The sequence below is a fragment of the Ammospiza nelsoni genome, chromosome 6 (assembly GCF_027579445.1).
Source record: "Ammospiza nelsoni isolate bAmmNel1 chromosome 6, bAmmNel1.pri, whole genome shotgun sequence".
NCBI classification, from domain to species: domain Eukaryota; kingdom Metazoa; phylum Chordata; class Aves; order Passeriformes; family Passerellidae; genus Ammospiza; species Ammospiza nelsoni.
Genome location: NC_080638.1, coordinates 25,955,226 through 25,981,807, shown reverse-complemented (window position 1 = coordinate 25,981,807; position 26,582 = coordinate 25,955,226). Strand labels below are relative to the sequence as shown.

At 45.0% G+C, this 26,582-nt stretch overlaps 1 protein-coding gene across 3 annotated transcripts in view; it reads right to left on the bottom strand.

Moving 5' to 3' along the window:
• Positions 1 to 26,582, bottom strand: part of LRP4 (LDL receptor related protein 4) — an 84,524-nt gene that overhangs the window by 9,722 nt on the left and 48,220 nt on the right. For 2 of the 3 annotated variants that reach the window (XM_059474257.1, XM_059474259.1), the window contains exons 3-29: positions 22,638 to 22,754; positions 20,943 to 21,056; positions 20,383 to 20,499; positions 17,847 to 17,975; positions 17,382 to 17,501; positions 17,126 to 17,251; positions 14,734 to 14,859; positions 14,150 to 14,284; positions 13,860 to 13,985; positions 12,592 to 12,822; positions 12,175 to 12,331; positions 11,612 to 11,829; positions 10,521 to 10,697; positions 9,844 to 9,969; positions 8,920 to 9,128; positions 8,231 to 8,312; positions 6,947 to 7,052; positions 5,950 to 6,151; positions 5,386 to 5,575; positions 5,003 to 5,134; positions 4,185 to 4,325; positions 3,409 to 3,495; positions 3,032 to 3,203; positions 2,787 to 2,949; positions 2,327 to 2,552; positions 635 to 938; positions 137 to 355 (exon numbers count right to left, since the gene is read on the bottom strand). In XM_059474257.1, the coding sequence (XP_059330240.1) occupies positions 137 to 355; positions 635 to 938; positions 2,327 to 2,552; positions 2,787 to 2,949; positions 3,032 to 3,203; positions 3,409 to 3,495; positions 4,185 to 4,325; positions 5,003 to 5,134; positions 5,386 to 5,575; positions 5,950 to 6,151; positions 6,947 to 7,052; positions 8,231 to 8,312; positions 8,920 to 9,128; positions 9,844 to 9,969; positions 10,521 to 10,697; positions 11,612 to 11,829; positions 12,175 to 12,331; positions 12,592 to 12,822; positions 13,860 to 13,985; positions 14,150 to 14,284; positions 14,734 to 14,859; positions 17,126 to 17,251; positions 17,382 to 17,501; positions 17,847 to 17,975; positions 20,383 to 20,499; positions 20,943 to 21,056; positions 22,638 to 22,754 (4,252 nt within the window). The remainder of the gene's footprint in view (positions 1 to 136; positions 356 to 634; positions 939 to 2,326; positions 2,553 to 2,786; positions 2,950 to 3,031; positions 3,204 to 3,408; positions 3,496 to 4,184; positions 4,326 to 5,002; positions 5,135 to 5,385; positions 5,576 to 5,949; positions 6,152 to 6,946; positions 7,053 to 8,230; positions 8,313 to 8,919; positions 9,129 to 9,843; positions 9,970 to 10,520; positions 10,698 to 11,611; positions 11,830 to 12,174; positions 12,332 to 12,591; positions 12,823 to 13,859; positions 13,986 to 14,149; positions 14,285 to 14,733; positions 14,860 to 17,125; positions 17,252 to 17,381; positions 17,502 to 17,846; positions 17,976 to 20,382; positions 20,500 to 20,942; positions 21,057 to 22,637; positions 22,755 to 26,582) is intronic. The other variant, XM_059474258.1, reaches the window with a different exon arrangement.

Sequence of the window (26,582 nt, the reverse complement as noted above, 5' to 3'; positions counted from 1 at the left end):
ACAAGTCACTCAAAGTCAGCCTCTTACTGGTACCTGCAGATTCACATGGCACATCTCTTCTTCCTCCCAAAACCTCCTCTTCCAGCTTGCCTCTGTGCAGCCCTTCTCCCTGCCCCACGAATAACCCCATACCTACCCCTTCTTGGGAAAGACAGCAATGGCTCGAGGTTCATCCAGGCTGTTATTGATCAGCACTTTCCTGGAGCTTCCATCCAGTCTAGCCACTTCGATGGTATTGCGTCCTGTGTCTGTCCAGTAGAGGTTCCTGGCAACCCAGTCCACTGCCAGGCCATCTGTAGTCTTCAAACCCTGACCAATAACAGTTTCCATGTTGCTGCCATTCAGATCAGCCCGCCTGGATCAAAATCAATGACAAAGGGCAGTGAGGAATAGGTAGTTCCTGGAAAGCTGCATCTCCATCAATCACAGGGCCACTGTATACTAATACCTCCCAAAAAGTAATCATGCCTTTGCCTCTGTCTCTGGCAGGTTAAGCACACCTTCAGCATGATGCTGTGTACCAAAGACAAGGTGTAAGCACTGCAGTAGTGCTCAGTCTCCCCAGTTTACTAGCACACTCAGCACAAGTCACTGGGTGACCTGGGGATTGGCCAAGCAGCTGACAGGCACCCACCTGATAACATCGAGAAATACATCTGTGTAGTAAATCTTGCCGTCCACACTATCATAGTCCAGAGAAATGACATTGTTCAGCTCAGGGACAGGTATGTGCACATCTGTGTGGTCACTGGTGTCCAGCGAGATACGACGGATGGAAGCACGGCTAGAGAAAAGTAGGTAGGTCTCTGGAGAAGAGTCACATGTCTGCTCATCTCTCTTCAGCTGGATGCCAGTGGGGCAGGCACAGGAGAAACCAGTGGGGTGAGGTAAGCAAAGATGGGAGCAGCCACCATTACGAACTCCACATTTATTGAAGCCTTTAGAAACAGGGAAAGTGTAGATTTAGGATCTCACAGACCAAAGCTTTACTTTAAAGGCTATGTACGTGCACAACTTGCTAGCAGCTGAGTTCATCCTTACCATCCTAGCCTTGCTGGGAATCTACAGCCCTTTGTACAGAGATGCTCTCCCCTCTCTGCAAGATTCACAGTAGGTATGGGCATGATTGGCAAAGAGAACAGGAGGGTCCATAAGAAGAGGGATCATTAGAAGAAAAATCTTAACCTGCATTCCTTGCTAATCATAGTTTTCCCAGGGAAAAAGAAATAGCCAAATGCTCCCAGACTTATGCAACTGCAGTTTAACTTTATTACTGCTACAAATGGTAATGCTGACAGAAAGATCCAACCCTGTAGGGAAATAATGTGACAATGTACCAGAGGCCAGGCTGACAAAGAAGCTTCTGTTTCAACTTAGCTGCACACAGTGGCAAGTAAACAAAGGCATCAGAGAAGCCTGCTGGAAATGCCTGACATATTAGGGTCATATAATAATTTTTTTAAATTGTAAAGAACCCAGCATACATTTACTAGGAGGGAATAAGCCCAGGAGACAGGTGCAGGGAATAGGAAGAAGACAATGTGGATATGATGGCTAGACTTTTGGTCAGCTTTAAGTTATGTTGCCAAGTTATGCAATCAGGAGTGATGTTCTGCTGTTAGTACCCACAGGAAAAGCAGCAGAGTTTTCTATAGAAGTATGTATTGGGGAAATTCTACAGAAATAAAACCACAGCACAAAGCAACAACTTCCACTGAAAAGCAAGGAGGCAAGATAGGGTGTTATATGATCCCTAAGGAGTAACAAAGAATCGACTCTGGCACAGAATAGTAGGACAACATGATACATAAAGAGCAACTAAAGCAGCAGAGATTTTGCAGAGCAAAGAGGCAGACAAGAAGATGAAGCCTGCAGTGATTGGGAAATAATACTAGAACTTGAAATAATATTTCAGCAACTGGTTTAAGAAGAATTAGAGTCTTCTGGAGTTAAAGAAGGGAAATTGTCCAGTGTCAGTACAGTCTGGTGAAGCCTAAAGGCATGACTTGTTCGGTTGTCCTAAGAAAGTGGCTCTGCTGTGTGCAAGAATGAAGTTGTCAGTGCAATCCAATGAAGGAAATGGGACAAAGGGGTCAAAAAGCATCCAGTAATCAACACTAGACCTATAGAGCTGGGTAAACAGGGAGGAGTGCAAAAATAGTTAAAGAGGGAAGAAGTGATGCCTTAAAAGAAGGCATCAGATGAAAGCTGATGTTTGGCAAGTCCCTCTATCACTCCTGCTTTACACCAAAGAACTGTTTCCAATGACAGCTCTGAAGGACTCCCCTCGTCACCACCAATATCTGCCACCTGGGGAGCAACTTACCCAGGGGCCGTGCCCTGTCAACAGCTTGAATATCCATGAGGCCAGGCAGGTTTGCCCTCACCAAGATGACATTAGCACCAGTGTCCTTGTCAGCCCTGTGAATGCTGCGAGTTTGCCAGTCAGTCCAGTAGATGTAAGAGTCCAGCAAAGTGAGGCCATAGGGATGCTGCACCGGAGACAGCAGGGTGCGGCGGTTCGCGCCATTGAGATCCGCAGCTTCGATCCGCTACGGGAAGAAGCAGAATGTCAGCCCATACTCAAAACACTTCTCCTCTTGCTAGCACTTACTGTAGCAAGTGGGAAACAGTCTCAGCAAGTGATCTTATTCAGGTTGGCCTTCCCTCCACAGCCCATACTCTCAGAAAAGCTTGCTCTTCTGACAACTTGCTCAAGACCTTCAAAGCAGCCTCCAGACTACCAAATACCCAATGACAAACAACACTGAAGAACAGAATCGGACCTCTGTGTGTGCATCAGCCCAGAGCAGCTGGGACCCAGCCTTATCCACTGCCAGTCCATTAGGCCAGCCCAAGTTGTTGCTGATCAGCACCACACGTGCAGAGCCATCCATCCCAGAGCGTTCCAGCTTGGCATTCTCACCCCAGTCTGTCCAGTACATATACCTGGGGAAAAGTTAACAAGTATTACGGAAAAGGAGATCAGAAGTCCCGTGTAACTCCTAGACAATCTCTTGACAACACTAACCCCATTTCATGGTATAAAGCTATTGCCCGAGGGCTGTCCAGGTTCTGCCAGACCAAGACTTTCCGCATGGAGCCATCGAGGTTGCCCACTTCAATCCGGTTTGTTCCTGTATCTGTCCAATATATCTTCCTGCCAATAGCATCCACAGCCAGCCCATCTGTAGTCAACAGACCTGAGAAAATAGCAAAACATTTTGGTCACCGCTTTTTCTCCCAATTTAGTCAGGAATTTCTAGTATTTCTCTTGTCCATCTTGTAGGCAACTTCTTTAGGCTTTGCTTGCATTTCCACCAAAAATGTATTCTACCAGGGTATCAGAGAATCTCTCTTTTCATACTGCAAAGAAGCAAGAGGCTCTCAGATCAAAATCTCCCTCACCTGTAGTGATGATGTCCTCAAATTGTGAGCCATCAAGGGCAGCGCGACTGATTTTCCGCAATGTGCTGTCTGACCAGTAAACCTTTCCTGGGTTGAAGAAGAAAGAGAAATTTGAAAAAGCTCAGAACAAAACCAAATCAAACCCAAACAAGCAAACAGCAAAATCCTTAAAAACCATATCCATGTGTTTGACTACCTGCTACACCATTCAAACTGGACCTGATTGTACAGGAATAATAACAGCAAAAGATTATTAAGCTAGACTGATAAAACAGTGCAAATTCTCCCCAAAATATGTAGGACATTTACAGAAGATCTGACCTCCACACAGGGATAGAGAACACCTAATACCATCAGCTAGTAGTAGAGCTCTACATCTGACTTCTCCAAATGAGATCATCTACCTTACAGTGCAACAGTGTCTACATCCAGCACAGCATCAGATGTTTACTATACATGAGCATCCAGCATCTCAGCTGTACTGTTGTAAAAGGCCTCAGCAAGAGGAACTTTCTTAAATCAAAAATGCACAGGGACCCCACTCAATATTGCAGGCAGTTTTTTTCCATATAGTTTGGGTTCTCTGCTTTCCTGTAAGGATATTTCTTTCCTCACTGGAAACAAATTATCTGCAGCACATACAAAAAAAAAAAAACAAAACCTACCCAAATCCACAGCCTACAGTAAGATCAGTGGCTGGGTCTTTACTCAGGCATTTAGATAGGAAGTTACTTGTTGCCTTTCAAACACAGTCAGATACAGTAAGAAGTTCAAACCTTCATGAGGATCCACTCCAATTGCAATGGTGTTCTTCATGGTGACATTGACTGAGACAACAACATCTGCAAAGTAGGGGATATCCAGAGAGACCATTCGGATGTCAGTCCTTCTGGCAAAGATCAGAAAGCTAGTCATTCCTGCAAAGTGGACAATGGACACATATTAGTGAGGAACAAGTTCAGCCAACTGTAGGCATCATTTATCAAGTATTCTAGAGTTAACAACCATTTCAGTGGAAAAGGGAAAGTGTTTTAGATAGATCTTGGCTTATGGACAACCTGTGTACAAAAGCATCACTTTTTTGAGCATCACTTAATGCTTCTTTACATCCATGTTGAAAGGCATAACACTCACAGAAGAGTTACTTCTGCTAATATGTGTGGGAAATTGAAATTAGGAGTCATTCTTTTTCTCCTAGGGAGGAAAAGTGGATGTACTATGGCCTGAAGCCAAGTGCCTTCCACCATCCACAGAAGTGGTCCAACAGGAGGAGTGTATACAGACCTAGTAAAGAATATATCACCTTGTAGTTTAAGAATTCACCTCAATATTAGGGCAAAAGTCTGGGAAAAAATGTGACGTTTAGTTTACTTGGCCAACATAATTTCAAGAAAAATGTCTCCTTCATCAATCCATTTATCAGTAAGTTTCTTCACAGTAATTCCCACTCAAATTGAAGGTACAGGCACCAAATGGGTTTTTCAAGGCATAAAGCAGGTAAGCACATAAAAGTGAAATTTTTTCTCTAACACGGCAGAGGCAAAATGTAGCTCTGATACAAAACTGCAATGAGGATTCTACAGAGAACACTCACCAGTGGAGCAGGTCTTGCCATCAGATTGCAGATTGATCCCTGTAGGGCAAGTACAGCTGTAGCCTTTTGGAAGAGGTGCCAAAAGGCACAGGTGACTGCAGCCTCCATTATTAACTTCACATGCAGTATGTACTACAGAAAAGAAAATGAGAAATCCATGAGCCAGCAGCACTGGCACAAAAAAAGAGATGCAGCAGCTACAGAAACACATTGTAGAATGCCCTCAAATGCCAAGTCAAGAGTTAATTCTCACATTCTCATGCTCCACGCAGACACTTAAGACAATGACAGCTGACAGGTCAGCTGCTTGCAGAAAAGACAAGCCACATGGCAGAGCCTGAGCAAGCTCTCAGCTCAGTGGGGCTTGGGTGTGAGCTCTGTACCTGGTGGTCTGTGCCGGTGGAAAACATGAATATCCATAAGATTCTCCAGATTGTCCTGCAGTGTTTCCCGAGACTGCCCAGTTTTCCTATCTGCACTCTGGATGCTTTTGGCCTGCCAATCTGTCCAGTAGATTCTCTCGCCATAAAGAGTAAGTCCAAAGGGGTGAGGCAGATTGTTCCCAATCAGCACCTGCTCAGATTACCCCCATCACCCGAAGAAAAATATTATATAAATTAAAATCCTTTAAAAATATATATTTTATACATATATATATATATATATATATATATACATATATTAGTGACTATGAAGTCACTAAGGAGAAGAGGCTTCCCTTGCTCCCTCTGAACATACAATCACAGCAAAAGGAGAATGATGAGGCAACCTTGGCCCTCAAACTTCTCTCATACAGTTTCAAATTGAAAAGGAGTTCTTTTCTCTCAGTAAAAGCCACTGTGTACTTTGATTTGTAAATTTTTCTTTTCCATTGGAAAAAGAGGCAGGAAGCATCATCATTTTGTGTTCAGACTCGCAGAGCTGCTCCTCAAAGACGGCTTCCTTACCTTCCTGTGGCTTCCATCCAGACTGGCATACTCGATGGTCTTCATGCCTGCGTCTGCCCAGTACAAGCGCTGTGACTCGTAATCAATGGCCAAGCCATTGGGCCATGTCAGGTTGGATGAAATGATCACCAAGCGGTTTGAGGCATCCATCCCAGCACGTTCAATTTTTGGGTTAGCTCCCCAGTCAGTCCAGTACATGAACCTAAGAAGAAGCCCAGATAGAAGTGAATGCCCTTTTTCACTACCAGAGAAGCAACTGACTCTGGTGCCTTCAGGCTCTAGCAGGAAGAAGCATTAAAGTATTAGTGTTCTCGTGTCCAGCCTTGGGTTCTTGTAATGTACCTAAGATCATACTCAAATTTATAGATCTTCTACTGCCCATGGGCTGGCCCAATTACAATGTGTAAGAAAAAAATTCAAGAAAATAGGTCAAAGTCTAAAAATTAACTGATTATTTAGCAATGTACACCAGTAGCCCTTTACACTCTCGCTGCATTTGTCTTCCAGGAATCCACTCAAGGAAAGAATAGCACTCTTTCATTCAAGACATTTAACACTTCTAAAGCAATGGCTGGCAAGCTTTTTCCTACCCACCCTATCCCCATCTCCAAAAGGTCTGAGAATATCCTTCTGACTGAAACTCAAGTCAATAAGCAGGGAGCTTGAATACAAATTCAACATATATGTGCAACAGAGAAATAAAAAATATCTAGATGGCCCCATTCTCAACATTTTCGTGCCACATCTCTAGTTATTACATCCCCAGGATAAGCAAATGAAAACACCAGCCAGTTCCTGCAAGCTCCACAGCACAACAGGCAATTACCTCTGCTTATCTTGTTCTATTAGCATCTAAAATCATGTCTCTAGTTTCGGTCACTAGCAGGTTGTAGAACAATGGCACCCATGAGAAAGAAAATTGTACAAAACCAAAGAACCACAAAGTCTTTAGACATGCAAGAATTGTTAAGTCATCCCAGAAGAAAGACTCTCTTACCCTCCAACAGGGTCCACTACAATATCTCTAGGTCTGTCTAGGTTCTCCCATATTAGAACAGTTCTCATGGTACCATCTGTATTGGACACCTCTATCCGATCTGTTCCTACAAAAGTCGAGAGAGAAAATAACAGAGATGAAATCTGAATTACAAGAGCTAAGGCAAAAAAACCTCCATACAACAATGCATTCTTCCCCTATATCCATTTGTGTTCTTAGCTGGAAGATAGGTAAGAAATCTGGCTTAAAGTGTCACTTTCCATCCTCTAAAGTCACCTCTGTGGCTGTCACTGATGTGGAGTCCTGTATATAACCCACCTCTTACCTAAGCCCCCATGCCATGAGAGAACAGCTAGAAAAGAATAATCTTCCTTACATCTCTCTTAACTATGACTATGAGCAGGGAACATGTAGTAAACCCCTCAGGTTTAGCCAGGGCCCCTTGGAGAATCTGAATGCTGACACAGCAGCAAAGAAGTTTCCTGTCTCCAGGGACATCCGCCTTGTACCCTATCCCTATAGCCATGTAAGGCAATATCGTGTTAACCCTACTATTGGTCACTTATGGTCACTCTAACACCTTTGCCATTGGTCAGGATTGGATCCGGGCCAAGGGTATAAAAGTAGCATACTGTACCCCTACTAACTTGGAAGAAGAAGTGCTGAGACCCTTCATGGAATCCCTACAATAATGCCATACACATGGAACAGCCGGTGTCTTCTCCTTCTCCTCTCTCTACCGTCTGCTGGAGCCTTAGGCCAAGGGAAAAAGCTACCTAGCAAGCAATGCTGAAATCACAAGAGCTGCCTAATCACTAAGAGCTGAATATTCCCTGCTTGCTAGGGCTGTCCCGCAGCCTTGGTCTGAGAGCGAGCTGGCTTCTGACACCCAGTCCCCTTGGGGACTGAGGTCTGGAGCTGTAGTAGCTTGCATAGGATAAGACCAAGCAAGGCTCATTTAGGAACATGCTCCAAGTATGACCTGCTGCACCCCAAGATACACTGATGGAAGATACATAAATGCGCACAATCACAAGCTCGGCAGCAAGACAACAGCGACAAATGTTTTTGTAGAATTAGTACTGGGGATACTGCAAAGAATTAAACTAAGGGTTGTGCCTCAATTCACATTCAGTTAGAAGCACGTGACATGAAACTTCATCTTTCTGCCACACAGAAATTAGACAAATTTGGAATGAAACAGACAGAACTACCCAGCTGATTTTCAGTTTTCATGACTAATAAGGAAGACAGAAATCTATGTAAAGCAGAGGATCCCAGTACCTGCATCAGTCCAGTATAGTTTGTTGGTGACCCAGTCAATTGCAAGTCCAGCTGGACTTTCCAGGCTGGTGTCCACCACAACCTGAATGAAAACATCAAGAAAAAATCCTTAGTGAAATTAGACCTTTGGGAGAAAGCACTTGTCCAATGCACTACCCGTTCACAAACAATGTTAACTTTCAAAAGGCCTGAGCAGAGCAATGCCATACAAGAGAACATTAAGGACTTTGAAGTCTGAATAAGCGTTTTATTTGGAGAAACTTCCATTTTTTTTGTGCCTGTACAAACTGCAAATCCAAACTTTGAACTCTCTTTGCCTCGTTTATAGCACCACCAGCCTAGAAGTGTGTGCAGAAAGCATTTCCAAAGAGCATGATTCTCAGTCCAAACATAGAATGTAATAGAGGATTTAATACCTCTTCCTTTCAGATTCTAGGGCTACAACAAAGGAATTGAACAAAGACCACAAATGGCCATGCTTCATGTCTCCATTTAAGGCTCTCCATGCACCCAATTGGTTATGTTGTGTGCAGTGATCTCATTAGTTTGTCAGAACTAGGCAAACTAATGAACAAAAGATCTACCGTGAACTGCAGCGCCTTAAAAAGCCAGTGTATCCCAGTGGCTTCAAATCTGATGCTCAAGGAGTCTCCTGGCCAGATGACCTCCACACACAGTGAACACTGTACCTCCTGGTTCGATCCATCCCATTTTGCTCGGCTGATTGAGTCAGTGCTAACATCTGTCCAGTAGACATAGTCATCCTTTGAGTCCCAGTCTAGAGCCACAGCACTGCGGACATCAGCAAGGGGGATGACATCATCTGACAGGTCATCGGTGTCAAAGCTGATCCGACGGATGTCCATCCTTCGGGCAAAAAGCAGGAACTTGTCAAGACCTGATCAAAGGTCGAAAGGTCTTCTTTTAATTTCTCTAAGTTCAACAATAAAGTGATAGACAGACAATTCCCTGCTACATCCACAACCTTAACTACCTACATCATCTCTCACTGGCATGCCTTTGGTCTCTTTTTTTTTTTACTGGAAGCAAAATACCACTGGGAGAGGATAGGCAACGGGGAGTCAGAGTGGTTGTGAGCTCTCTCCTGGGGTGTAACCTATGCTGAGGGAACAAGGGCAACCATATTCTTCAAAGGATGGCACAAACATCCCTCCAAATAAAATAGCTATTTTAAAATAGCTCTTGAGAATCTGGTAGATAGTCGGTCAAATTCTTTCACATAGCTGTATACTAAGAGAAATGTGGCAATGATGAGGACTGAATGTTTTGTTTATCACTGACACAGCCATTATGAGAATTTCAGAAAAACAATCAGCTGTGCCAGGTAGCATGGTGCCAAAAGCAGCCCTGAAATAAGGACAAAAGGTGGAATTTGTCTGTATCCCCACCCATGAAGCCTAGTGAGGGCAGTGAGAATACAGAACAGGGGAATGCATCAAAAAGGTGAAGCATCCTTTGGCAGGACCCTTAATACTTCTATCTCAGTCTATCCAGCTGCATTTCCTTGGAAGCAAGTACTGCTGATGCTTAGTCCCACTGCCAGCCCTCTGCCACCCACTGAAGATCTGAGCATGTGGTCCCACCTCACTTACTCTGGGCACAGGCATGGCTGCTGGTCTTGCGGAAGCCCGTGGGGCAGGCGCAGGTGTAACCCTTGTTGCTCGGCAGGCAGAGGTGCGTGCAGCCTCCGTTGTTGTCCCCACAATGGTTTCTCCCTGCTCAAGTAGCCAAAGACAAGAGCAACCACACATAAAGCAAAGAGTAAAGAAACGAGGAAAAGCACTAGTTGAGGTGTCAAGACCACATGGATATAACTTCCCAACCCAGAAGTTAATTCAAATAAGGAAACATACAAACTAAAGCACTAACTCAATTTTTAGGGCTCAATTTTAAAACAAATATTTAACTCAATGCACTTTGAGAGCAGATAATGGCAACTGAAGAGGAGTAAGGGAGGTGTCAGTCATTACAACGTCCACTTATGATTTTCCCCTGACCCAAAACTTCTCTTGTGCAAACAAGCCCCAAGTATTTCCTACTGAAAAAAGGCTTCCATCCCCGGTGTCAGCAGGGGGAGCTGCGGTAACACCCAACTCCGAGGTACCAGCCGAGGGACCTCAACGCGAGAGCAAGTTCTGCCACAGCCCCGGGCACAGGCGGGGGTTCATCCACATGCTGGGTTCAGGATGTCATCTCCCAGCTTTACGGGGAGTGGGCGGCTCGGGGTCTCCTACTGGCTCAAATGAGTTTCTACCGGCTCTGCAGTTACCTGCTGGCTGGCGCTGAGGATGCAGCGTGTGGATGTCCATAGGGAAGTGGAGTTTGTTGCGGATGATCTCCTGGTTCTTGCCTGTGAATTTGTTGGCACTGTTGATGCTCTTGGTGTGCCAGTCTGTCCAGTACAGACTGTCCTCAAACACAGTGATAGCAAATGGGTGTGGGAGCCCTGCAATAGACATCCAATACAGGAATATGATCACATCTAACATGACTCAGGCTAGCAGGGAGACAAGGGAATGCTCTTTTCACTGCCTCTTAGGCTTCACCACATTCAACCTGCTCAAATACACTTTACACTAATTTAACAGACCATTCCTCTATGCTGTCCTATAATCACAGATAGAACATTACGGGGCTGGAATAGGCTTTAAAGATCATGTAGTCCCAATCCCCCCACCATAGGCAGGGAGGGACACCTCCCATGAGACTAGGTTGCTCAAGGCTTTATCCAACCTGGCTTTGAACAATGCCAGGGCTGGGGCATTCGCAACCTCCCTGGGCAACCTGTTCCACCACTTCACCATCTTCACAAGTAAAAAATGTCTTCCTAATACATAACCTGAATTTCTCCTCTTTTAATTTGTATCCACTGCTCCTTGTGCTAACACTACAGTTCCTGATGAAGAGTCACCTTCCTGCTTCCTGGTAGGTTCCCTTCAGGTACTGGAAGGTTGCAATGAGGTCTCCATTCAACCTTCTCCTCTCGAGGCTGAACAGTCCCAACTTTCTTTCCAGCCTTTGTAGGGGAGCGCACCAATCCTCTTATTAACTTTGTGGCCCTCCTCTAGACTTCCTCCAACAGTTCCATGTTCTCCTTGTGTCTGGAGCCCCAGAGATGGATGCAGTATTCCAGCTGGAGTCTCACAAGAGCAGACTCACCTCCCTCAACCTGCTTTTGATGCAGCCACTGATGACTGGATGGCAAACTCCATCCCTCAATGGTGACAGAAATCATTCCACAGTGAAAGAAGAGGAGTCAAGCACAGATGCAGGAGCCAGTGTCTCAAGCTCAGATCAGCACTGCACTACTCTGTGGTCTTTATTGCAGAAAGCACTCCCTGGAGAAAGCCTGTTACTTACCTTGGCTAATAACAGCCTTCCTATTGCGTCCATCAAGGTCAGCCCTCTCAATGACATGATGTTTGGCATCCACCCAGTACATTCGATGTCCTGCATAGTCAATGGTCAGTCCGTTGGGCCAGAAGAGGTGCGTATCCGCAATGATGCGCCGATTAGAGCCATCCATGTTGGAATACTCAATGCGGGGAGTGTTGCCCCAGTCAGTCCAGTAGATAGTACTGGAGGAGACGGAGAGACAGCTAGAAAACTTGTAGCCCACATACTGCACCCGGCATCACTCCCTATCAGGGCAAAGCAACATCAGTCCTGTGACCTTGAGCATGAGACTGGGTCACAGCCATGGGAGAAGTGAAAAGTGACACCCAGCCTGCTGAAAGTTGAAGGGCCCAGAGCAGGATTAAGGCTCTGAAGGGTCCCAACATTGACAGGTTCCCCAAAGTGTCAGTGCCAACTCAAGTCTTGAGTCAACCTTTGTGACCAAGAATGGAGTTTTATGTTCAACAAAAAGCATGTACATGGGGAGCTCACTGGGGTTTCCCCTGGTTTCCCATATTTTCACTCACCCCTCCATAGGATGTAGGGCAATTGCTCGGGGCTTCTCCAGGTTCTGCCACAAAAGCACTTTCCTGTGAGTGCCATCCAGGTTTGCTACCTCAATTCGAGATGTCCCAGAGTCCGTCCAGTATAATTTGTCATGGATCCAATCAATAGCAAGTCCACCTATGTACAAGACAGAATTAAGCACAGAATGAAACCATGGATCTGCACAGAAAAATAGTTCCCTTTCTCTGTCCACCTCAGAAGAGGCCCAGCTTCTTCTCCTGCCAGCCAAGATTAACTCCAGGGGGGGACACTCACCTAACACCCATTCCATCCAACCCACAGCCTTCCTCAGGGAGATGCACTTTGTTCTGAATGCTGGGCCCCCACTTCCCTCCACTCACCCACCCTATACCATTGCCTTTTTTGCAGTGACGCACCTGGGCTCTCCAGCCCTGTGGAAACCACCTCTTCCACGTTGCTACCATTCAGATTGGCCCTCATGATGCGATCAAGCGTGACATCAGACCAGAACACCAGCTCCTTGCTATGGTGGAAATCAAGGGCAATGGCATTTTCCAGGTTGTTCAGGAGCAGCGTATACTCAGAACGATGAGGCAACACTTGTCGGATATCAATTCGATTGGCAAAGAGCAGCACGGGCTCTGGCCCTAAGAATATACAGGAAGACAGCATTGGAGTATTTGACAGCATTTGACTGGGTCCTGCCTACCATTCCCTCTGCACCAAGGCTCAGAACAGAGTTTTGCACTACTGGCAGCAGAAATCAACCCTCAAATGCAAAACACTTCAGAGAGTGTTTTTACATCCTCTATACACAGTCCTAACTCAAAGATGAGCAGTTTTAAACCTTCTGGCAAACATTAACTCAGCAAGAAGCAATCATTCCAGGTCCTACCAAAGCCTGCCTCCCCTCAGCCTCTGAAACCACATCACTGGACAGCAGCTTGGCAGCTGGACTAGAGTTTCTTTTTCCTATATGCATTTCCTAGCCATGCAAACACACATGCTCTACTACACCTTCTACTACAGACAGGACACAGTTGAAATCTGCCTCAGCCAGATATAAACTCAGCAGGTATTTCCAATGCAAAAACCCATCCCCAAAATATCAACATCCTTTATGGATATCACTAGGGGAATTCTTAATGAAATCTAAAAGTCTTTAAGTGAAATTTCTAATCCCTCAGCTCTTACATTAGAGGAGGAATAAACTTAAAGAAGTGTATAGATATCTTTAAAAAACCCAGCAGATCTCCATAGAGCAGCCACTCACAGCATTCAACATTGGTGCCCTTCATCAAGGGTCAAACCACGAGGAGTTGTGATACAACCTCACTTATTGGAAAGGCTAAGACACTTCCTGAACAGAGACAGAAAGCTTGTTTTGTCCCAGACTCTAAGTCATAAGGAATGACAAAGGACTAGGAAGAAAAGGCAAGGGCTGTCTCCCTGGCAGGGAAAGGAAACAGTGTAGTACCTCTCTCCATGGTCAAAATCACACAAAATTTTCACAAACATTTATCAACAGAGTGGGCATATCTAACACAAGTACAGGCACTTCCTTTCCTTCACATGTTTGTTTGTGAACAGCACAATGCTGCCAGTGAAGCACTAAAGACATCATTAGGAGAACTGGACCAACAGACACACCCCAGTTGTGTTGTTAGGTTGAACTCCCCTTTACCTAGAGCTTTGCAGCTACGTTTGTCAGGGCGCAGCTCGTAGCCCTGCTCACACCAGCACTGGAAGCCTCCTTCACTGTTGGTACAGCCTTGGCTGCAGTAGCCTTCCTCAGCACATTCATTCACATCTGCATGTTACAGAGAAAGTTACCATTAGATAGATCATCCACAAGCCCAAAAATCTCATTGACAGATTGCATCTGCTTTCATACTCTGATTTTCACCCTATTATAGCCACTAATTTCAAACATACCAAAGCAGCAGGGAGGAGGCTACTGCTCCAAAAACCCACCTTGACATGATCGGCCATCTTCCAGGAGCCTGTAACCTGTGTGGCAAGTGCACTGCACCATCCCTCGCACCATCTGGCATTTCTGAGCACAGCCACCATTGTTGACATTGCAATTCTCCTCCCCTGTTCTTGGACCTGCGGAAGAAACATGTGAAGATAACTGAGCAGAAACCACAAGGCAGCTGCTCTTGCCTTCAGCTGCTAGGCAGCAGTCACCCTTCAAAGCAGGCTGAACAAGAGGGGGAGGACACAAGCTGTGCTGGAAGCTTCCTCTTTGCAGCCAGAGCTCTCCTCTGCAGGCCACAACTGAACAGGACAGCAGAGCTCAGATTAACATGTTTTTAGGATTCAGTGTCCCTGCAGACAAATGGTGATATCTGAGATCATAATCTTTTCCCCATCATTCCTTGTGTGCAGTCTTTAATTGGCAAAACCAACAAGGTTTTTTTCCTCAATCTTTAACTCGCTTCCATTATCACAGCTCAGACTTTCTTTCCTACACACATCCTTCAGTAACACCAGATAGACTCCCACACATTAACGGGCCTCCATTTGTGTCTAAGACTGAACTTGGGAGGACTTACGGCAGTTTTGATGTGGGCTCTCATCACTGCCATCTCCACAATCATTTGCTCCATTGCACAGCTTCCTCTGGCCAATGCAACGCCCATTCCCACACAGGAACTGGTCTGGGGCACACTGAGGGGTGCCTGCAATAGAAGGGAAAAGTAGCACATCACAGCTTACTGATGGAACAATAGTCATGGTGAAGAAAAGAATACCGAACATTTTCCAAGATTTGTTACAAACTTTTCATATGAGCACAAATACATTACTTCCTCTTCCTTTGAATTCAGCTCATCTAGCAGTCCTTACTGCTCTGCATATATTTATGCTGATTTGGAGGTCTGCAAGCTCTCTGCCAGTCCGAGTCTACTGTTGCTTTACTGTGAAGTTCATCTGACTAGATTCTGTTAGAATGACTGGAAGGTCCTGGCTTAGCTCCTTTTGGTTTCAGAATCCACAAACCTACTCAGCATGTGCAAAGGAGGAATCAGTTCCTCACTTTAATAATCTGATCTGTCACACCAGCACAGCTATGGATCTTAAGCCTGCCTAGGAAGGAACATCTTGTCTAACTCTAGCTGTACTTTGATGGACTTGGAATGAGATTTACATGCATCCCTGAAATCTGAGCTCAGGCAACAGGATTTCACATGACCTACACGCTTCAACTTCTGCTGTTGGCAAGGAGACTGCACAGAATTCTTGTAAGCAAAGTAATACTGTTTGTAGGGACTTTGCCAATCTGATTGTTTCTTCAGCAATAATTGCACTGTCCTGTTGCCTCTTACTTCTTGTACTTTTTGAGCTAACTTGATTAGCGGTCCCTAAATCATCACCCTCTGATAATCTTACAAAGATAATAGGACAATACATTACCAGCATAGAAACAATCAGATTGGCAGACTGCCTGTAAACAGTGTGGAAAAGGGTAGTTGTAAGATGAACAAGTACAGTTAAGAACTACAGACACACCAGGTGCAAACACAAAACCAGACAACATGCAGATTCACTTTTCAGAGCACAGGAATACTGTATATGAAGGATTCTGAAACTTGGATTTCATTTGTCATATCGAACATAAAGATCCTCACACCAGCTGATTGCCTAGTATTTTAGGAATCTTCTCTATGGCCAATACAAATATATCTCTGCTCTAAACCAAGAGGATTTTAACTCCTGCTACAGACATTGGGACACCACACTATGTCACTTAGATGAGTGAGTACACTTCCTGGAAAAACCAGTTTAATTTTCACCATAGACCTTTCACTGTCACCATAGACCTAACACAGAACTGCACAACTAACCTCACAGTAACTGTACCTTGTGTTTGGTTTGATATGGAGATAGTGAATTTCAATGGCTCTGGAAGTTTGGCTTTGCTTCTTTCAGTACCTCTAAGTACTTTTGTTATCAGGATGAGGAAACAGGGTTACCAGCTGGTCTTTTAAGTACAATTGCTTTTTCCAGGATCACCATGCTGATGCTCACAACAGCTGACCAATTGAGAGCAGCTGCTCTCAAACTGACTACAAAGTGTGCCCCTCCAGATCCTCTGAGCTCAGCTGTCCTCATAGAACAGCCACTCTCCACTCCTCAACAGCCCCAAAACAAGAGGTACAGTTTCACAAATCCATTCTGTCACCCCTAAAACCACTGTTCAGAATACACAGATGCAGAAGGATCAGTACACATAGCTGGGCTCCACTCACTAGGATGAATTCATGGACCAGCACACTCTAGTCCTCAACAAAACCTATAGACATCCTGAAGACTTTAAGGAATAGAGAAGATTCTAGACATTCCTTGAATCCTACCATAACACTAGGGTGCGTTAAAACCCTCCTGCTCCTCATAACCACTATCACACAAAGGAATAGCAATATGTGAAGTGAATACTAGAAAGAGTAACTCCTGAGCAAATGTCTAAGGGGGAAGACAACACCCTTAATGCTCTAAATAAAGGTCTTGTTATTCTCTTCCACTAAATGTTCTTATTGATTCCACTGCTTGCTAGAATTGTTCAGCAGCTTCACAATGCAACAGGAAAGCTATCCAGAACTACCTAGAAGGCGAGAATTAGTATAGCCCATGTGAAAAGGTAGTAACTTGGTACATTATTGATGTTCCCAAGTCTGAATGGAATTGTCCCAGAGCTCTGTGGTAATTCACAGTGTAAGGACAAGACAGGAGGATACTTGACCAGAAAACACCTTCACCTAAGTTAGTGTAAGCACACAGACCTGCACAAGTTAGCAAGCATGTAAGACAGCCTACAGATCCCATTCTCTGGGAAGGACAGAAACTCTAGGCTGAAGTCCCTGAAGCAATACAAAAAGAGACTTTATACCTATTACCATCTGGATGGAAACTTAATTAGCTATTAAGCAGCAAGGCAGCAGGTCAAACCTGTGTTCTCACAGTTCTCCTCATCACTGTTGTCAGAGCAGTCATCTTCCCCATCACAACGCCAGGACAGACGGACACAGCGTCCTGACTTGCAGCGGAACTGGTCAGCTGTGCACATAGATGTAGCTGAGGGCCCGAAAGAGGAACATCAGATGAGCAAGAAGGATCAGAAGAGACCAAATTCTAAAGCTAACTGTCCCAAACACTCTTTTGCATCCACAGAAACAGAATGTTTCCACCAGTTCCCAGCACTTACTGCAGTTCCTCTCATCTGACTGGTCATCGCAGTCAAAGTCACCATCACACCTCCAGCCAGCATTAATGCACAAGCCACTGTTGCACATGAACTCTCCAGAGCGACAAGGCTGGTGAGATGCTGCAGAGATATCAAAACACAAAAAGAGCAAACTCAGACCAATGTAACAATCCCCAAAGCTCCTCAGTTTCACCCTTACCCCCTATTATTAAGGAACTTGGTCCTGCATAGATTTCTATTAAAAACTGTAGTAATTCTTGTAAGCAATAGTGCACTGACTACATAGTTCTCATCACTATTCTCACTTTCCAGAGTTAAACAAAACCCCTAATAATGAAGAAGCCAGCTTATCTGTGAACAATTAGATTGTCATCCACACTGTAACCCCTTCTCCAGACAACCCAAAATGCATTTAGGTTTGCAACTCTGATTCTTGGACAAGGACAACACCCTGTGATAACTTACAGCAGTCAGATTCATCAGACCAGTCCCCACAGTCATCATCACCATCACAGTGGTAGATGTCCAAGATGCAGCGTCCATATGCACACTGGAACTCCTCCAAGCTGCAGGTGGCAGCTGGAACATCTGATGCTAACAAGGGAATCAAAGAAAAGAAATGTGAGGTGACAAGGCACGGTCTAGTTTAGAGGCAACTTTCTCAGCCCCATAATGGACTGGCAAGTATTCATTGCTGCTTATCTCTGCGTGATTTGTATTACAGAGAGGAATGCTGGTTTTGCTTCATTGAAAAGCAGGTTAAACTTATATGTAAAGATTCATGCGGATGATCCAGTAAATACAATTTTTTAAAAAAGTTACATAGGATATTAGGCTATAAACACTGAACTTTTCAAAAGCCATTAAATTCTAGAGAAGTAAAAAGATATGAAGGAAGAATTTATGGGAAAGTCTCAAAAAGGATCCAAGAGTGGCACCTTCCATCTTATGCTTGAAGCTCTATGTCTTAATGCCAAAAAAGTGTTTAAATTGTTTAATAAATCTGAAAAAAGGTAGATAGAAAAACAGAAAAATAAAGAAACCTTAGGGATAACTCATATTAAGGACTGTGGCATGTCAGAATGCAAGGTTAAACTAAGGAATGATTCCTTTAAAATTTTAACAAAAATAATCACTTGAAGACCAAAGGAAGCAAGCAAGCAGCAGGGTGTCCAGGCCAGCACCTGACCTTTGAGGATTTCCCCCTCCCTCTCCTCTCAAGCTCTGGCCAAAACAACCATTCCTATTCAGAAAGGAGCGCTGCCAGAGAGATGACCCTGGGCAAAGCCAAACAAACTAATGGTCAAGGATTTGCCTACTGCTCTCTGTTCAACAGTACACTAAGTGGGAAGGCATGAAAAATATTTTGAGTCCCACTCAACAGAATCTGACACCTCATACTATTTAGAGAACACACTGTATGTTTCAGATATACAAGTCTCCCAACTGAGGAGTTCTGAATATAAATTTATTAAACAAAAAGGAAAAGAAAGATTGAAAAGAAAGAGTAGTCTAGAAAGTGAACAACATCTGCCTCTTCAACTTGAAGAAATGGGCACAGCCTGAAGGCATGAGCTAAGAGCTTTAATTCAGTGAGCATCAGCAGCTGGATATGAAAATGTGTGTTAATGTGGCCCTCACCAAAAGAGCCTGAGTGTTTCAGTTTCCCTGAGAAAATTAAATCAGTGACTTAAATTATCATGCTGTGTGATTCAATTATAACACACACATCCCCAGAAGAAACAAAAAGAAAAGGAAAAAAAACCCAGACAAAAAAGAAGTGTGTAATCCCACCTTGTACCAGACGAACAACAAACATGATTGTAGATAAGAAAAAGATGACAACCACATGGATGAAGATAAAAGAACAGGAGGTAGCCAAACTGAACTTCTTAGCAAGTTACTTAAAATGTCTTATAGAGACAACTGCCAGCTAGGACTGAAATAGTGTTTCAGCTCAGAGAAACAGGGGCACCACTTCTGGGTGCCCCTCCACTCCCACAGGAGGCAACGTTGGAACATCTCTCTTCCCTTCCTAAGGGTCTATTCATGGCCTTCGGTGAAGTGACAGGCAAGGGAACAAGAAAGGCAGAGAGCGAAAGGAGAGGGAGAGAGGCTGGCTTCCTCTTAGAGTCCTTTCCTGGCTTAGAAATGTTTGCAGCCCTTGGCTTTCTGTCAAGTCTCATTATCTGGAAAGATAAAAGACAACTCCCCCATGCATCCACTCCCCCTGCCCTTCAGGAGCTGGCGGCCCTCATCCCCCTCCCAGAGCCTTTTGAAGTTTCTTGCTATCTAGAACAAATTCTGCAAAATGCCTTTGAGAGCAGGGAGGGGGAAGGGACCATGGCAAGTTCCAGAGACATGGACAGTGCTCACACTCAGGAGAGAGGCTGTGTGGGTTAGAAAGGGACACAAACTCCTGTCCCACTTGCTACAAGCCTGTGAAGGTGAAGAAGGAAACAACTGTTGTGGGTTCTCATGCCTCAACACCACCCCCCTCCTACAGCATGGGTCACTTGTTGGGCAACATCCTGCAAAAATCATTTACATGAATGGAGACTGGGCAGGCAGGAGGTGTCTTCAGTGTGCAGTACCTGAGGGTGGTTTCAATAAGCAGAGTATGCCTCCACTTCCAAAATCTTAGTCTGGAATCAGACAAGAGGAAAAAGAAGGGAATAATATTCTTTCCTTCCAGTTGCCCTTCAACTCCTCCAGTTTCATAGAGAGCTATATTCAGTAAAGTATAAACCTCCTGCTCAACCCAAGATCACAGCTATGGGAAGAAAGAAGCAGCAAGACACAGATGAAGTATGCTTGTGAGGTAACACAAGAGAGACACAATTCTTTTTTGCCCTCTGGGGTAGGCAGCAGAAGGTAGCATAGCTGCCAGTACAGGCAGGACTAACTTGCTTTTGATCACTGCTGCAGAAAACATGCCAAAACCCAAGGCAAGAGCAGGTCCAAAGGGCTATTTCCTGTGATTACAAAGAAAAGCACTCACGGCAATTCTCTTCGTCTGAGCCATCCTTGCAGTCTGTGTCCCCATCACAGAACCAGTGCTCAGCTATGCAGCTGCCGTCACTGCAACGGAACTCCTTCTCTGAGCACTTTCTCATATCTGCAGAGACAGCAATGCAAACAAAGCCTTGGCTTTTCTCAGAGTACCCAGGAAAACACCACAACATCCTCCTGAAGCTCCTAAGGCACCCACACACAAGACTGCTCATTAAACCATACATATCCATGTCAGGCAGGGCCTGAGCAAAACCGGCATTGTTCACTGAACTGACACAGAGTGCTGGATTCAACAGGAATCCGAGGGGAATTCACAATCCCATGTCAAGGAATGAAAGGTCTCAAGTGATTTTTTTTGCCTGACAGGTAAGTCACATAGCCCAAGATCCTAAGCAGCCAACCCTTGGAATGTTATATCCCACAAGTTCAGCCCAGAAAAGCCAGCTGGGAGCCTTAGCCATGCTCCGGGAATCCTAGAAGTGCACAGGCTGGACTCTGCACAACTCCTCTTGAAGTACTGTGAAGGCAGTATTTACATTAACTCACCACACTGCTCATCACTGTTGTCCCCACAGTCATTGTCACCATCACAGTGCCACAGGCTGCGAATGCAGTATCCATTCTGACATGAGAACTCATCTTCCTCACACTCCCTTGGAGCTGCAAGGACACAACAGGGGTAAGGTGAAGGCAAGGCAAGAAGATTTAGCTTGCAGAACACCAAATGTGTGACAAGTTACAAGCCAAGCAACATCATCCTCCAAGGACACAGTGATGCTGGAGAGCTGATTCTCCTAACAAATATAAAGGGAGCCACTGGGAGATTTCTTGAGTGTCTCTTTTCCACTCTGCTCACACACCAACAGTACAGCAGGCTCAAAAACTTGAGGTTTAGGTTGAAGGAATTAGCTGGAACGGAGATGAAGCCACCCATCCCATGCTGGTATGTATTTTAGCACTGTCCCAAGCCAGACTCAAGATAACCCTGAACAGAAAAAAGGTAATGCAAACCTCTTTTTAAATGAGTTAATAGTCTCTGCCATCATCTAACAGATAAATGCTAGCAGTATTGTATATCCACCTTCTTTTCACAATAATGTCAAAGCTGTCTTCAAAGCAAAGGACACGTTCACTGAAGAGGGAGAGAGAAAATTTGAACTTCCTCTTGCGAACACCTCAGTATTTGGAGACTCATTCCACTCTCCTTGCCAGTCTCCTAAGGAAGCTTGTCTGCAGACAAGTAAGGAAATGAAAAGGACTGCAAATTCAGCACCTGAGGACTCCAGTCCAACAGAAACCCTCCTATGGTTACTGCTAGCCTGAATAACCTCCCAGGAATCTCTCAAGCACAGAACCTTCTTTCTCCTTTCATTGGTCTCCAAATCTTTTGATCACACCCTTGTCCACTGTTATCTTAGATATGAGGGCATTTCAAACGTTTATGAAAAACAGAAAACCAAAGAGACCCAGAATTACATATCTTTTCCTTCATTAATATATTTGAATGGACTGGAAAACTGAGTTTAGTCCTGCATTCCAGAGCATCACACAGGATGTCAAGCCCTGAACTTTGCTTCCCAGTTCTTTGCCCAAAAAGGCAGGCAAAGATCAGAGATACTGATCAGAAGGTGAACTAACTTCCGTGCATGCAGTGGACATAGAATACTTTACAGTCAAGAGCTTTATTTCTATATTTCTTCAGATGGGCTTCCTCCAAGAGGGTCACTCTGGAGCACCATGCACACAACTCTTGAGTAGGCAGTATCCTTACAGCACCTTCCCTCTCCTCAAGGAGCCCTGTTTGAAGGGAGAGGATGCTGGTGACAGGCCAGCACTGCAGAAAAGTCAGACAGTGGAACCTGAGGCCACAGGAAGTCAGCCAGACAGGCAGTTCAGTGGGATTTGGCAGGGGTTAGGTGTTTCCACTGACAGGGGAGGGCATGAAGAGCCCAGCTCAGGGAAGTGCTTCATGGGACATTAACTAGCAGGGCTGCAGGGCATAAACGGTTCTACAGCTGGATGGAGAAGCATCCCCTCCCCCAAGACAGGCAGCTGAACAGCAAGCCAGGTGCCAAGGCAGCAGGGTTTACAGGTACACACCTCTGTCATGGGCAGAATATAGCTTACTACAAGCCAGTGGTCCAATTTAGTGGATAGACTTTTGTAATAAAAAGGGTCAACTTTCCCCAGTCACAGCAGGCAGGCACTGCACCCACCCTCTTCCGCAGACAGGTGACTTACGGCAGTCCTGCTCATCAGAGTCATCCTCACAGTCATTGTCTCCATCGCAGACCCACGACCGGCGGATACACTTTCCATTGTCACAGTGAAAGTCCAAGGGGGAGCACGTGGGCAGCACTGAAAGAGCAAAGAAACACTTCATGGAGCTGCAGCCAGCTTCCTTCCTGAAAACAAAGTTCCTTCCCTCCTGAGGGAGCAGAGCTAAATCTCTTAGAAACAAAAGACAAAATTTCAAGTTATCAGGAAGAGCTGTTCCTTAGAGGGGGGGTCAGGGTAGGTCTGTAGCTTGGCAGTCTCTCTTCCCCAGAGAAACACTGACCTTTCCACAATAAAGTAGCTGTTGCAATTCCCCCATTGAGTTCCTTTTTCCTCTTTCATCCTTGAGCCTGCTGTCCTCCCATAACTGCACTTGCTTTATAACAAGCGAAGTTAAACCATCAACATCTTTCCTGCATGCTTCCCAGGGCAGTCCATCCTGTTTCTATTACACAGCAAGTTCCTTAGAGTGAGAACTATCAGAAGCAGTGTTTTGACTTTATGAAGTCACATGCTACAGTGTGTGTTTCAGCATGGGGACTCTGTCAGGGTTTCTTGCCCAAAAAATCTGCAAGGAAAGGCTGAGAAGCAAGAATCCACTGCTGGGGATAATTTTCTGTACCTCAGGCGTGGACAACAGTCCTGAGCTTGCTCAAGGTTTCCATCCAGAAAGGATGAAAGAAGGGGACAGACATGGGATGATGCCTGCCCACACAGGAGTCTGTTTGCAATGGAGTGGGACCACAAATCCACAGCATCTGAAGAGGCCTGGAGCCACAAAGCTGGAATTCAAGGGGGAACATCATTCCTGTTCTTTCCCCCACAGATGAGAGGAACACTCAACTCTGAGAGATTCATGCTTTTAAGTGCTGCCAGCTGTGGTAGGCAAGGGGCTGCACAAGACTGTTCCTGACAGGTGTGTTCTCCAAAGAACAGCATTTGCTCAGTGATGTGACGGGGCGAGGGCGAGAAAGGCCCTGAAACCCTGCCTGAAACCCTTTCATCCCAGCCCAGCCTGCCGACAGCAACTCCCATCTGTCACCAGGCGGGCCAGCCCTCTTCTGCTATGCTGCTACTCCCTTTCCTGCCAACACTGTCCTGGAGGTGGGAGTGAGAGGGGAGGGAGGTGGGTAAAAAAGGAAGGTGAAGACAGCAGCCACACACAAAAGGAGGATGATTTAATAAGGAGAACAAATAGTCACATTTTCAGTTTTTCCAGCTTTCTCAACCCTCTGTTTCCCCTTGGCCCAGGACTGCCACCAGTGTCCTGTTAAAGATGCATGGATTATTCATACTGAATCATTCACTGCTCTCCATAGCAAGCCCTCCAACATTTTTCACCAAGGGCTTGTCCTAAAAGCCCCCCTCTCTAAGAATATATTAGGGCAGATAAATTCAGACTTTCTCTAACATTCATTTTTCTAACCACAAATTCAGATAATCTTCTCAGTTGTTCCTGTAGTGTGGCAGGCATTTCTGTATCTGAGGACATCACAACAGATGTAATTGCCCTCAACATACAAACAATTTGGCATTGGTCCTTGGGAAAAGGTCCTTCCCATCATGTCTAGGCTACCCCATGCAGATATCTATCCATCTCATATCCAGCTACTTCTGGGCCCCAGAGGGGTATGAAGGATAAGAAATACTCAGAAAGGTGAAGCACAGAAATCTCTATTTTCCCTCTACAGGTCCTGATCTTCCAGTAACTGGCCCCCTTCCTTATATTTCAGTTTCTGTGGTTTGCTGCAGCAAAATGAAGGAGTTTTGTCTTCTTCCTCAGGGCAGGTAGAAGTAGAAAACTCTCCATTTTGCAAACTCTGCTTCCAAATAAAACCAGGACATTTTTTGACTCAGACAATCAGTCCCACAGATCAGACCTCTCTCCCCCAAGAACAACTTCCAAACACTGCACGCTGAGAAAGACCTTCCCTGGCCTCAGCTGCAATTTCAAGACTAAGACCATCCTCCCAGCAGATGCTTTAGCATGACTAATCACCAAAGGACTGCACAGGAGCCACCTGGAAGGGAATTTGCATGCTCACTCTCCAGGGGAGAATTCTTCAGGCTCCCAGAGGGTTAAGCCATTAGCGCTGGTTCAGAGCAGATACCATTATCCCACTGAACTGCTGCATCCCTTCATGAGCTAAAGACATAAAATGAAATTCCACCCCTACAGGGAACAGTTCAACCAATTTCATACTCCCCCTAGATATAAAAATCAAGCTTCAAGCACAGGGGAAGAGAGCAAAACACAAACTGCCATATACAAAGGAGGACCAAATTCCCTAACCCAGCAGAGATAAAGTGTGCTAGCCCAGAAAACACTGGAGTGGGGGCAGGGTGGAATTAAATCTCCTTCTACAGGAGCTCTCCTTTAAAGGAGGAAGAAAAACCACAAACCCACTTGAGACCAAAAAACCCAACCTAATGAATGAGGGCTGATGTCTCATAGAGCAGAGGAACTGCCAATGGGATCAGGGCAGGGATCCACATAAACCTGTAATCTGAATCTAATAACGGTCAGAAACAGATGCTTCAAAAGAAAATGCAAGAAATTCTGGGAGCAGCTTTCACATGGGGGCAATCTTCCTAATCCCCCTCTTCCTAGCTCTGCCCTCCCAATCCCTTCTTCCCACTAAAAAGCACACTGCTTACACAAAACCATTCCAGTTTCCTTCGATTTGTTCTAAGAACATCAGGCTTCATTTCCACTGCACAGCCCTTTGCTCTAGGATTGTTACTAATCAGCTCTTCTCTTGGCCATTTATCACTTCATATTTTGATGAGTCTTATTTCTATAGAGTTAAAGCCAAGGCCATATCACTAGCACACAGTGAATGTTTAATACCGTTGTAAATACATCCAAAGTGTTTGGAAATTTGAAGTTAAGAGGAAATTCAAAAGTTAGGAGGTCACACTTAGGACATTCAAACAACCACCACTATGTCTTGTTCTGACATAATGGAGCAGCTATACAGTCTGCTAAGTGTATTATTTTCACTCACATAGCTAACTTTAAAAGCCATAGTCACAAAGTAGGTACATGAAATACAAATGAAGCAGCAAGAAGTCTTTTCACTGACAGAGGTGGAACAAGACCTCTTCATCTTGCTGGAGGACAAACTGGATTAGCATCAAGAAGATTAGAAACTGAATCCCCATATTCTTATCCTATCTTGATATTGAGGTATGACCCTGGAACATTTCTACCTCTTTTTCCCCCTTCTCCAACCTGTAAAATGAAGGATATGTATTACTTTTTGAAATAGCTACAAGTCCTTCATAGGCATCACTTCTCCTGATAAGAGACCAATCACAGATTGTAGTAAAATGCTTTCACCAGTGCTCACAGCAGGATTAGGCTATGCCAACAGTAAACACAGTTAAGCCTCAACGCCCCTTCTCTGCTCAGTTCCAGCTTGATCTCTCCATATCAATGCAAAGAAACAATATTTTCCTAGGAGAGATGAGCAAAGGCAAGTCCCAAGATGGAGTTGAAAGCAGGTAAATACCCAGACAGACAGGTACTAACTTGCCTCTCCAGGCAGAGCCAGAGGCAGGATGGGGAGCAAACTCAAGGAAGGGGAGCCAGTGGGAAGAACTAGGCTGGGCAGCAACAGCTAAAGAGAGCACATCTGTCAACTGACAGTGAGCAATACAAAAAGGCCTTTGAAGTTCCAACCATTTCCCTGAGCTCATCCCTCTGCATGGTCACACTGGACATCATCCAATGTTTCAGCAAAGCTAGGTCTATCGTAAGCCTGCTATTCCTCCCCCTCTCCCAACTCCTATTACACAGGACACTCTTTTATTGCCAAGCAGAAGGAGAAGGGGGAGGGCGGGGGAAAAGGGAAGTTTATAAGGTGAAACACAGACTGAATCACGTCCCACTGTCCTTTGAACACT